Raw genomic sequence first — 13,559 nt, 5'->3', positions numbered from 1 at the left:
TGGATGCAGCTGGGATGCAGTTGCCCGGTGGCATTGGCAGCATTGACGGCATTGGTGGCATTTTTAACGTGATAATTCCCAACTGCATCTTGTAAGCAACTGTATCCTGGCAGGGGAAAGTTGCGCTTTTTTGCCATGCAAAAAGGTCCATAGAGACTTGTCAGATGATGAGTCACATCACATTTTCCATGGCTGGATGTTACTAAGAGAACATGGAAGAGATGAAGGATTATCGCCAAGACATAACATGTGGGTTTAGCCATAGTTTCCCAGCATATGACAGCTCTTACCATTTCTGAATCATAAGGCTTATCTTAAATGTTCTTTTTTGTTTTGTTTTATTTTCTCCCCAGACAATACAGCTGGGATTGTAGCCAGAAGAAGTGGGTACAGCCGTCAGCAACAAGAACTGTATTTCCTTCCAGTTGTGATAGAAGACAGCAGTTATCCAATACAAAGTAGTACAAACACAATGACGATCCAGGTTTGCAGATGTGACTCTGATGGCACTCTCCTTTCTTGCAATGCTGAAGCCATCTTCTTGCCTGTTGGACTCAGCACAGGAGCCTTGATTGCAATCTTGTTGTGCATTGTTATACTTCTAGGTTAGTGTTTCTCTTTTTACATAAAACAAATCTAGGTGTCACAATATATTTCTAAGATCTATCTCCACAATGGAAAATGTGACAGAACATTATAAGATATAAATGAAACAAAGCTGGTTCAGATGATGGGCACAGCCCAGCCAGTTATGCTAGTAAAAGCTCCTCAAAACTAAGCGTAGCCAGGTAGACTAAGCTCAGAGTATCTTCTTGAACAATACACCCTGAAGATACAACACCTCTCTGCAGATACAACAGAATTTTATAAAGTTCATCAACAGAACAGTTTTGTCATGGAATTTTAGAATTGGCTTTAGCCACTCTAGATGTTGTAATTAAATTAAAATTAATTTTAATTAATATCATTTATAATTAAAATATTTAAAGTGTCTGTATCCATCTTACCCTTCCCAACTGATGATAGTCATCTTCAGATACTAAAAAAGAAAAGGAAGCAAAGAAGAATCCATTACATTACAGGAATTGAAAAGGTCTACCAGAAGAGTACAAAGAAATTTCTGAGACACAAAGTAAATTTTCTGTACCCGTTTCCATTACAAAGGTAATGACTGGAATTCAGTATAGGGTTTACATCTACATATGGACTTGAATCAGTAGGAAATAAAACTAAACAGTTCCACAAGGACCATATTTAGCAAGAGACTGCTATAACATTACTACATAAAGAAGATAGCAATGGGATTGTTGCTCATCAGGGCCAGTGCATGTTAGATGCTCCTGATGCCCGTCAAGACAATGACTAGGGCCTGCCAATGCACATTGGTAGAGTCCAGTGTTCACTGGGACACTGTTTCTGGTACCTTCATATGTATCTTCACAGAACTAGGAGGGTTCTGTGACAACTCTGCTACATAGCTAACTATGTACAGTTATGCAGTGCAGATCACAATATAGAATCGTTGCCCCATAAAAATAAGCACATTTGAATTTTTGTTGTTGGCAACTGATCTAATCTGTTATGCCCAGGTATTATGGTATTAAAATATTATGTGACAAATACTAATGCTCTATTAGAACTTTAATTAAAATGTGGCAAAATTTGTTTTATAGCTGATATTGTGATTGTTCATTAACATATATGAGAACTGGTGTAGAATAGCGACTGCAGCACCTTGTCCATTTCCATTTGAACTCAGTTGATCTTAATCTGCATGAACATACATAGGATAGTCCATAATGGACCATAGATGGGGACTTATCTAATTCAAGTCACACTTTTGTCATGAATACCCCTGCCTTAGCAACCCACTCCACCCCTTAGCCACAGTGCTTTTTCCTCCAATTTGTAATAAACATAATAAAATCAGTCTGGCTCACAAGGCTTTTCTAAGGTGTACAGACTAGGGGTTTTTGTTTGTTTGTTTGTTGTTAAACCTTCAGCCTTCTGCTGCTTTGTTTCTATCATAGTATTCTCACACAGGAAAATATTAGAATTTCTCCAGACTCTCTCCTTAGAGAGTCTTGTTTGGGAAGGGAAGCAAATAGCCTTATAAAGGTCAGGAGTCTTTTTCAGCCCAACTGTAACATTTAAGCTCTGGTCCATTTTATACTTGAGATACAAAAACAATTTGAAAATGAGCCCTGTTAGTTCTTAGATGTCAGTCAGCGATCCACTATTTCATTTCAGAAAGGAGAGCTCTTTCTGTACTTAACTGATCATTTCCTTCTTGTCCTAGTCATCGTGGTTCTGTATGTAGCACTGAGACGGCAGAAGAAAAAAGACACCCTCATGACTTCAAAGGAAGATGTCAGAGACAATGTCATCCATTATGATGATGAAGGAGGTGGTGAAGAGGATACCCAGGCGTTTGACATTGGGGCCCTGAGGAATCCCAAAGCCATCGAGGATAACAAAACACGGAGGGATATAAAACCAGATACTCTCTGCTTGCCTCGTTCAAGACCGCCTGCAGAGGACAACACAAATATCAGAGATTTCATAAATCAAAGGCTTAGAGAAAATGATGGGGATCCCTCAGCTCCCCCTTATGACTCACTAGCGACATACGCTTATGAAGGAAATGGATCTGTGGCTGAATCTCTCAGTTCTATAGACTCCCTTGGAACTGAAGCAGACCAGGACTATGATTATCTGAGTGACTGGGGACCACGCTTTAAAGTCTTAGCAGAGATGTTTGGAGAAGAAGAAAGTTATAATCCTGATAAAGTTACTTAGCTGGGGGGACAAGGGAGGAACAAAAAAAGGAAAAGTTAACCACAACAAATTTTGAAATAAGCAAGCTTTATAGGACAAGATCCTTTTGATGATAAGAGACAGAAGCTGTTTCCAGCAAGCTCCTATATTTATCATACTGTCAATCTTGGTTTAACTATTTGTCAGAGGAAGGATCATCCTTGACTTTTTGTTGTTAGTTCATTGGTTTGTTGATTTTTACAAAGTTTTTATTTTGTATTATTACCTTGAATCCACAGTGAGGCAATCTCAGGCCTAATAGCTACAATTTATTGATCTTTTAAAAAATACCCAGAAGGAAGGATAGCTTTCTGGCATCATGGTGGAAGAGTGGTAGATTTTTCTTAATTCCACTGAAGTGCCTATTGAAACTCTTACCATTTAAAGTGGAAATGATTGCAGCAATGAAGTGAAGGAAAACTGACATAAAGGAAAGGACATTAATTTTTATGTCAAGAAGCAATAGCCACATGCTGACTTCTGATTCTTTTAAAACACAGCAGCTGGAATCTGTCCAGTGACCACAACTTGATGGGGAAAATGTTTTGTTCTTTTTTTTTTTGTTCGTTTTTGTTTTTGCTTTTTAACCAAGAAAACAAATCGTCTGCCAGAACAAAACATTTCTTATGCCTACACTTCACTGGGGGGAAGGGATTTAAAAAAGGTTATTCCGATTCAAGTTGTAAAGTCATAAACTGAATTCAATTGATATTTAAAATGTTCATCAAGATGTTACACTTTTTCAAGAATTAAAAAATGAGATGTGACAGAATCATATATTTCTCATTTCAATGATACAATTGTTGTCCAATGCTTTCTTTTTGCTGAGGAAACCCTATGGTGTTAACTCAATAGGTGATTCTTTTCATGGTTGTTGTTTTCAGTATCTCCTTTTATAAAGCAAACAAATAGATTGTTCCCATTTTGTTTCATGTTTTGTACGAGCATTTTTTTTAAAACAGTATTTGTTGATCAGAAAATCTATGTACATATATGCCACTTGGCATTTGCAGTTGACAACAAAATTGCCATCCATTTTTTTTTTGATTAGCTACACATGGATGCAGAGTTCTGTCCATACAAAATAATGAAATGTACAAGACAAGAATGAATCCTCAATTATTTCATCCTAACATGCTATAGATTTCTTCCTGGTACAACAGGTCAGGATTAAGATTTGTTGCAGAGAAATTATTCTGTGGTGAAAGGGGAAATACACATGAGAGTTACTGGGGGTGGGGTGGGGGGACGCCATGCAAAAAATGTGCTCCCCAGGTCTCTTCTGTGAACGAAGCCTTTTTCTGCATAAAAAGACTTGAGTTCTCCCCCACCCCCCTACAAAAAAGGCATATGTATTTCTGCATAGAATAATTTTGTTGCCATATTCACTGTAACACTGTAATTTATTGTAATACTGAAGATGTTCAGATACTGGGAAAACAGCTCACAAGTCTTTCTGCTCTAATATTCTTCCTCATAGAGGCTTGGAACAGACTGCTAGAAAAGGGTGGCCTGGTGGCGGCCTACTTTCCTCTGGAGGGAAGCCGCAGCTACCAAACCATGTGGCTTCCCTCCAGATGAAAAAGTACCCAGGAAAAGCTGGTTCTTTTTCCACCACTGAGTGGACATAATGACGTACGTAAATGACATGCAGCCATGTATAGATGCCGCGCATCGCTTACATCACAATGGTGGTACCTGTTTACAAGGGGCACCGCTGTAGCGTATTAGGTTTAGGGACCGTGTGGTTGTCTTGTTGGCACTATGTACTTTGCCAGAGTTTCCTAATTATGGGGAATCATATTTTTCATTCTGGAAATTAATAATTTTGAGTATTCTTTCCACTCCTACTCTGAACAACTTTCATTCACTGTTTTCCACCTCAGAAATATTTATTTGTAAAAGTGGACCGATTGGATTGAATGATTTTTAGGAATTTAATTCCTAGCTTCCTTTTCAGTATTAACACAAAACAGTTCATCATTATCAGCATAACGTCTCATTAATGTCATGATGGCCTGTTGTTTGCAAGGTTAAAAAATGGCAACACTATGCTAGAAGCACAGTAAAAAAATAAATGACGCAGTTTGTGAGTTAACCCAAACATATTTGCCTTCTCCATGGCACTACTCCCATGTTTACTGGGTCCCTATATCTGTCTCCCAAAAACTAAGAGAGATGTTCTTGGTGACTTTCCGCCATCAGAATTTATTTAATCCAAATCAGGAGATCCATATGTGTAAGTGAAATTATTCCACATTCTGAGGGAGATAGCTTTTGTTTTAAATGCCACTAGGGCTAAAATGGGATGCAGTTGTTTTGTTATATCATTGTAATTGCAGAGATGGGACAGACAGTGAGAATGAAAGGGACAAGTGCAGAAAGAAAGTTTTCATGATGGACCTTCTTTCTGTGATTACCAAATGGACTGTTGAGTGGGTTCCTACAGTTTGTAACTAGCTGTGATTCTGAATCTTTGGTCTTCCAGACGTTTTGAACTTTAATTCCCAAAAGCCTAAATCAGCAAGGGATTGTTAGGATTGAAGTCTAAAACTTCTGGAAGATCAAAGGTTGAGACCCACTACTTCAAAGCCATCATGAGTGGTAGCTAGAAAGATAAAAACTATTTTCCAAAATCCCAAGACTTATGATTGGAAAAAGGAGCTTCAGAAGAATATCAAATGAACTTTAAAGAAAGATTCATTTGACCCACCATATTGTTTCCAACAACAGACTGCAAGAAACCTAAAGACGCTGACTAGCAAACCAACTGGTGGAGAGCCTCCACTAACACATATAGTGTGTCAGTATATGGTGAATGAATGTGTCTATCATAGCAATTGATGGTATAATTTCCATAAATTTGTTCATGTGAACAGTCTTTCTGGGAGCTATTAGGTACCACCAATTGCTCCAGACATCACAAAAGTCTGTACAGTGGTAGATGAAACCAAATAATAAGACACTGTTATGTGTATATATTGAATTGTCATATTTTACACCATATGAATAGATCTGGAAATAACTGTAGTAAAAGCATAGTGATGGAATGGGCAACTTCCCTATTTATGGGAGACATACAAATCATATCACATCTTGGAAGGCTGCAACCCACCCACCCCTATGTTCCTGCATTGAAAAACTGGTGGTGATGGGAATATTACCTATCTATCATCTATCTTTTGCTGAAAATCATCCTCCCTTTAGGGCTAGAGGATTATTTTGCCTCATTTGAGCCCTTCAAGAATCTGTTTCAGTCCCAGGAGAGACCCTTTTTCACATCAGAAAATGACATGCACTATCTTTGATTTGGAAAAATACCATCTCCCATACAACAGGTTGTCCGTCAAATATGTCCCAGTTATGCATCATGGCCCTTTATAGGTACAGAATATTTTTCACATTAGAAAAGGGTCCTTGCTAGGACCCCTGAGGGGCTATGTGCAACTTATGTGCTCACCAATGCTTCTTTTAATTATTGTAAGACATCTTAAGAGCCAACGTGTAATAAGTGTCTGAGTGCTGACTACGACTCTGGTGAACAGGATTCAAACCCTTGCTTGGTTGTGAAAAACCATGGGATGACCTTGTACAAATCACATTCTCTCAGACTCGGGTGAAGGTGAAGGTAAAGGTAGCCACTATTATAAACAAATCTTGTCAAGAAAACCCCAACAACAGGAAGCCTTCATCCCAAGACAGAGGAAAAGGTGAGATGTAGATGGTGGTATAATAATAATAATGATGGAATTCATCTTGAGCTTTATGTCTTTGGACTTATGTGTGTAGAACTGAATAGTTTCACAATATCTATATTCACCTAGGGGCTCTTGTGATATTACAAAGTACAGGTGTCTGTTGCGCAATGGTAACCAGTGGAGTGATTGATGTGCCACAGCCCAACTGTGCAATGGACACTGCCACACATAAGGATACTCCCAGTGCACATCTGGACACAACAGAGCACAAAAGGAGCTTGAAAAGTGACCAAAATGCACCAGACATGTATATTGGAAGTGCTCAATATGAATCAGAAATGCTCTATATGCAGCAGAGGTGTCTGATGCATTTCAGAAGTGTACAGTGCACACCAGCAATGGACAATGCATGTCAGAAGTACCCAGTGAGCAAGAAAAGTGTCCAATACGCATCAGACGTGTCTGGTGTACATCAGAAGCACCCAACATACCACAGAAACACCTGATGTATATTTAAAGCATCTTGCTGGTGCCCAGATGTGCATCTTCACAATTTACTAACAGGATTTTGTTGCATTTTTATAATGTGTCTATGGATTCATAAAGTTATGAAATATAGAGTGTGATGTAGAATCTTAGGCTGCAGCAACAACAACAAACAAACAACAACAATATTTAATCTTAAATATTTGGTGTTGCCATTGTGGAGTATTGAGAAGAGATTGTCTCAACAGCAAAGGGAAGACACTACAGCAACTGAATACCAAGTTTTTATAATGATTTTGTTACTTATATGTATATGTATCTATATCTATATCATCTATATTTATGTTCTACTGAGTCTTTCTTCTAGTCATGCTAGACTTCTATGATCTGGGAAGTATTTGCTTGTTTTAAAACTGTGGGTGTATTCAATAATCTAATTTCCCAGAAGGGCACAGGAAAAGGAGATTGTTTGGAGAGTCTCCCCACATTTATTTATTTTGTGAACTCGGGGGCTTTCATGACTGGCAACCATAGTTTTTTGTGGGATTTTCGGGCTATGTGGCCATGTTCTTGAAGAGTTTCTATCTGACGTTTCGCCAGCATCTGTGGCTGGCGTCTTCAGAGAAGATGCCAGTCACAGATGCTGGTGAAATGTCAGGAAGAAACACTTCTAGAACATGGCCACATAGCCCAAAAAACTCACAAAAAACTATTTATTTATTTATTTATTTATTTATTTTACATATATACACCTATATTAAATGAGGAACACTTGAAATACTACAGGGAAAGGGAACTCATAGCCTGGGGACTGTTGGATTAAAATTCTTATTACCCTTATTAATGATGATGTCATTCCTTTCCTAACAGCCTTATAATTTCCAATGGAGCACTACAACTGATGAAAAGATTCATGCAGCAGTGTCCAAAAATGCTGAAGGTTTGGACATTAACATGTTTTGTAACCTTAGTTGAGAACTGATGATGATCAGTCTGATAGTTACAACCAGACAAGTAAAATGAGCAGTAATGGCCATAATGAAATGTCTAACCCTCTAAAATGTCAGCTTATCAAGCTCTTCCTTTTTTCAATATCTAATCTGTAACTTGAACATCAGCAGTGGACAACTCTTGTGGGTTAGGGAGAAGTATTGTCCCCCAGGTGCAATTTGGATAGCAGCATCTCCCATTTCTCTCTCTCTCTCTCTCTCACACACACACACACACACACACACACCTCTGAAAAATTATGATTTTCAAAATGCCCCCAATGTCCCTGGGAGTGCAGGATGTATTCACCATGATTTTGGCCTCCTTTAGCAAAACTTTAAATAAGGTCTCTGTTGGGCCTAGAACATGTAGACATTTCAGAAATTGTCCCTCTCCCATTTGTGTGGCTATGTGGTGTGTATTTATGGTTGTGGATTACAGAAACACAGTGTGATGACAATCCCTACAGTAAAAGGGAGACTAGAATACTAAACAATTATCTGTGAGAAAATAAATTCTCAAATATTTTTTCCCTGATTGTGGGAAGAAAAGATTATGATATAATTTCTCATTCTTTTCAAAGAGGAGGAGAATTCTCCAGATGTTTCAGGAAGGGTTGCTAAGTGAAGTTACTGTAGCATAGCTTCTTTGTTTTCTCCCAAGGATGTGTCTGTGTGTGCATGAACTACACCACAAATGGTTACAGTAACAACTGTATTGGGTGGTAATCATAGTCATAACGATAAAATCTGTCATCATTGTTCCAGCCATGCTGGTTTGGAGATTCTTGGAAATGTAGTACAAAACAGTAACCTTTTCAAGCTTTGGTCCTGGCCTTGGAAAGTTCAGAAGTTTGTACCGAGTTTTGTAGGGTCTATGACAATTTTCTCTAGAGTTCGGGGATCTACATACTGTGGCAACCTCATGTCGCGGCCCCAATCCGGCCTTTCAAGGACGCAAAAAAGAGTCACAAAAAGCAGCTCCTTTTTGCACCCTCCAAAGGGTGCCATAGTCATGGCAACGCAGCTGTATGGCGTCCCTATGGCATTGCATCATCTGGATGCAGCGCTGGAGGTGCACCATGATGCTGTGTGCCATATGGAGTGGCATGTGGCATCAGGGTGCCCTGGGGGAAGGGGACAGAGTCAGGTCTGTGTTGTCAGGGTGCTGCACCTTGACTCTGCCTTCAGGCAGACCTTTCAGATCGGTCTGTAAAGGCCCTTTGTCACCAAGGAAATTTTTCAGTGTGTGATGATTAACTGTGAATAGTCCTGTTGTTTCAAGCACACTATTGTTACAGTCTGCATTTAAAGTATGATGTGATGGCACTCACACAAAGAGGATAGTGTTGCATTTTAATTATCACTTGCTTCCTGGAATAAGCAACTTCAGGTGCCATGTGGTTTAGGAAATACTGTTGCTGGCAACTCAGTGAATTCTGTTTCAGTGTGAATGGTTACTTGGAAATAGCTTGAGATCCCCTCACCCCCCAGTGAACAACTCGGTTAATATAGCAGGAAAAGCACCCTCCCTACATCCACAAACCAGAGGGAGAGAAAGGCAAGCCAGCTCCATCAGGCCTTGCTAAAAGAAGAGGGTCCTCCCTCCATACACCATCCAGAGGGAGAGAAAGACAAGTCAGCTCCATCAGGCCTAACCAGAGTAAGAAGAAGGACCCTCCCTCCATTCCATCTGCCATGGTCTAGGCCTCCGAGGGAAAGGAGATCTGCTGGACTTTCCCCTTCTCCTGTGTGTGTGTGTGTGTGTGTGTGTGTGTGTGTGTGTGTGTGTATTACCATTGTTTAAGGTTGGTGGTGAAAAATCCAGGGTAGAGCTCCACAGCCATATCCATTTTAAACAGGGAGAAGCTAAGTGTGGCTCTCCATATGTTGCTGGACTGCAAACCTCAGCATTCCCCACCATTGACTATGCATGCTGGGTATTGCTGATGGAAGCTGCAGTGCAGCAACACCTCGACAGCAATCTTTCCCTACTGCTGTTCTAAAACACTTTCCTCTCACTTCTGCAGACTAAGAGGGGTATTTGATTTGCAATTTCCATAGAATGGGAGGTGTGGATGCCAGCATGGCCTCAAAGAGGTGAAATCTTATTTTTAATAGCAACACCACCACCAATAAAAGAGAATAATTTCCACAGATGAGGAATTTTATGTCCTATTAGCTTGTGTCTTAGGGCACTATGTTTCAGTAAACTAATTCACAAGAGCAATGTACCAAAGTAATGTTTCTGTCATTGTGTTGACTATTTGTGTGTGATTTCTCCCCTCCCCCTTCTTTAACCTCTCCTGGAGCAATAATGTAGAGATTTTGCCTGTACGAAACTCATTGATTTCATTTCACAGGAAACACTATGGCTTAAGAAGTAGGAGCTAATGTACAGCCATCCTTCATTTCTATCTTTTCATCACTGACAATGTTCTGCACATATAAAGGGCCATCTGAACTAGGTAAACTCTAATTGAAATGGACTGAAGGAAACTCATTTAAAATAATCAAAACTACTACAGGAACTGAACTTTTGTGAGTCTGTAAATTTGATTAGTTTTAGAAACATGCAGGTAAGACAAACATTTCTTGAAATATACATTCTGTCCTGGATCTCTCCCCCAAGGGAGCCATAGCAGCAGGAAAGCTCAAATGATAGCCCTCACCCTCTTTCCCTCCATCCTTCCACCAGTGCCCTCCTCAGCAGCCCCATCTGGGCACCCACAGTAACATCATCCTTAGAGACACCACTGTTCTCAGGAATAAATTTTGTTAAACCTACATGGCCTAATCAAGCACCAGTCACAGGTGGGCAAGCTGTTGTGAGAATGTGAGTGAGAAATCAATTGGAATGCACAGCACTTGAGGTCCCATGGATTTTGCTATCATTCCCTGTGGATACAAAGAACCAACTATATTTTCCATTATCTTCCAGTGGTGAGAACTGGAGAATGCCAGTCCAAAATTCTGTTTACCTCACCAAACTATGAAATTCAGGATTTTGCAGGATGGAGCCAGATAACGATGGTATCATAGCTCTGCCTGTGGCTATACTCCTAGACTCATATCTGAATGGGAAGTCATTACATGTCTACTCTTTTTCAGTACATCAAGTGATACAAACATAGAAATCTGTTTAGCTACATGGATCTCCTCAGATGAATGGAAAAAACACGCCAGCAAAAAGAGAGAGAGAACCATAGTGACTATCTGCTGGTTCCATGGCTATCTATGAGATTCCTTCTCTCTTCAGGACTGAGGCCCTGACTCAGCAGGCACTGTGTATGAGGTAGGAGTAGTTAATCTCTCACAGCCTTGTCCACCAGGCTTCTTTGTGCAGCAGCAGGCAAGACCTGGGGGGGGGGGAGTTGCAGTGGTGTATCATGATTCCATTCCCCTGACCAGATGCCCCCTCACACTGTCTACAGGTTTTGAGTGTGTGTGCCTAAAGGTGGATAGCCAGGACAGAATAGGGATTCTGTTGATGTACCAACCACAGCAGTCTCCCTTCCTGAACTGGTTGGGTGGTTTCAGGTTTGGTGTTCAAGTCTCCTCGCTTATTAGTGCTGGGGGAATTCAACATCCATGCTGAGACTGCCCTTTCAGGAGTGGCTTGGGACTTCATGGCCTCCATTACAACCATGGGTCTGTCCCAAGAGTAACTGGTCCTAATCATGCTGCTGGGCAGACTCTGGACCTTGTTTTCTGCACTGGGTGGCATGATGATGATCTTGGTTTGATGTAACTGTCCACATTTTCATTGTCATGGACAGATCATTAGCTAGTCAGGTTTAGACTCACTGGGACTCAGAACCTATGGATGAGTGGAGGACTTATTAGGATGGTCCGACCCAGGAGGCTGATGGATCCAGATGGATTCCTGAGGTCTCTTGGGTAGTTTCCTGGCACCTCAGCAGGGCTCTGAGATCCTCAGGGGAGGCCCTTCTCTCCATCCCATCACAAGTGTGGTTGGTGGGGACACAAGAGAGGGCCTTTTCCATGGCTGGAACTCTCTGCCCAGGGAGGCCAGGATAGCTCCTTCTTTGTTATCCTTCTGCCAGCAGGCTAAGACCTACTTGCTTAGACAGGCTTTTAAAACAGAAAGATTTTAAGGCAGGTGACGGGGTGCTGTTATATTGTTTCAATGTATTTTAAGCATTTTAATCTTTTAAATTTGATTTCAGTTTTGAATTTGTTTTAATTAGCAATTTAATTCTATTTTAATATACTATTTTTGAATGTTTTAACTGTATGGTGTTTTTTTTAATGTTGTAAACAGTCCTGAGTCCGAACCTTGGAAGAAGGATGGAATAATAATAATAATAATAATAATAATAATAATAATAATGGGGGTGAGAGTCTGGGTGACAGGTTTACCAAAAAATAAACCTGAATCCTGTGAGTCTGTCATAATTAATCTAGACCCACTGAATAAATTGTAGAATGATGTTTCAACACATCTTCAAATCCCCAGTGGTTCAGAGGGTCTACTGTAGTTTTGATTGTCCATATGATTCAGACTGACATCACCAATGCTAGTTTGTAGCCACAAAGTTTCTGTCAATTGACAGAGAACGCTTTGATCCACTGCAGGCCTCTTCAGAGGGAGGTTATATCTCTCTATCTTCTAGAGGAGATTTGTGAGGCATGGTAGAACTGAAGGCTTGAGAATGAAATGTCAAAAAATGGCCTCTCTCTCTGTTCCACCAATGAAAGCATCTATTGTTTTAAAGAGACTTCCCTCAGATTAGAAATACCATTGGGTACAATTCAGTATCCCCCAAACCCTCAACTAAGTGTGGTGTGTGTGTGTGTGTGTGTGTGTGTGTGTGTGAGAGAGAGAGAGAGAGAGAGAGAGAGAGAGAATCATGCTGTGTCTCATGAGAAGCCAAATACATTCACTTATTTGCACTCTGTATCATACCTTTAGAACAAAGCTAGACCTGTTTCTTGTCCGAAGTGATGCATTACATTGTTTATGAAGATTTCCATACCTCGCTCCATCGTTGGTCAAACATGGCTCAAACGTCCTTAAAAGTTGGAGGAAGCGCACATGTCTGGAAGTCAGGCGCGCTTCTTGAGTCATCAGAGAATCGTTGCTCCCTCCTTAGCATCCCCGAATTACCTCAAGGGGAGCAGATTTCATATGAATGCAATTTTTTTGTTCATAGGAAATCCAACCCCCAGGAATGATTCAGGGATGCCCGCAGCGTTTGTTCTCCACCTTCAACACTTTGCTTAAACCTCCCTCTCCTCCTGTCTCTTCATCTTTCTCTCCTAATGACTTTGCTAACTATTTCATCTCTAAGATTACCACTATTCGCTCTGAGATAGTCCCTCCTGATTCTTCTTTTGCTCTTAATCTTCTATCGCCTTCGCCTAACAAATTTTCTGTCTTTCCTCCTGCCTCTTTGGATGAACTCTCTACACTTCTGAACTCTTCCAAACCTGCAACCTGTCCTCTTGATCCTATTCCTACTCGTCTTCTAATCTCTATAGCTCCCTCTTTTCTGCCCTCGCTTCTCCATATCTTCAATCTCTCTCTCTCTACAGGCTCCTTCCC

At 40.4% G+C, this 13,559-nt stretch overlaps 1 protein-coding gene across 10 annotated transcripts in view; it reads left to right on the top strand.

Annotated features, from left to right (window-relative positions):
• Window positions 1–3,700, top strand: part of CDH12 (cadherin 12) — a 788,808-nt gene extending 785,108 nt beyond the window's left edge. For 8 of the 10 annotated variants that reach the window (XM_042465303.1, XM_042465300.1, XM_042465299.1 and 5 more), the window contains 2 exons: window positions 354–605; window positions 2,300–3,700. In XM_042465303.1, the coding sequence (XP_042321237.1) occupies window positions 354–605; window positions 2,300–2,799 (752 nt within the window). In that variant the 3' untranslated portion in view covers window positions 2,800–3,700. The remainder of the gene's footprint in view (window positions 1–353; window positions 606–2,299) is intronic. The other 2 variants (XM_042465309.1, XM_042465308.1) reach the window with 1 other exon arrangement.
• The last annotated feature ends 9,859 nt before the right edge of the window (window positions 3,701–13,559 follow it).

The sequence above is a fragment of the Sceloporus undulatus genome, chromosome 4, assembly GCF_019175285.1.
Source record: "Sceloporus undulatus isolate JIND9_A2432 ecotype Alabama chromosome 4, SceUnd_v1.1, whole genome shotgun sequence".
In the NCBI taxonomy this organism is placed as follows: Eukaryota; Metazoa; Chordata; class Lepidosauria; order Squamata; family Phrynosomatidae; genus Sceloporus; species Sceloporus undulatus.
Note: the sequence above shows the minus strand (reverse complement) of the source record. Positions and strands in the feature narration are given on the sequence as shown.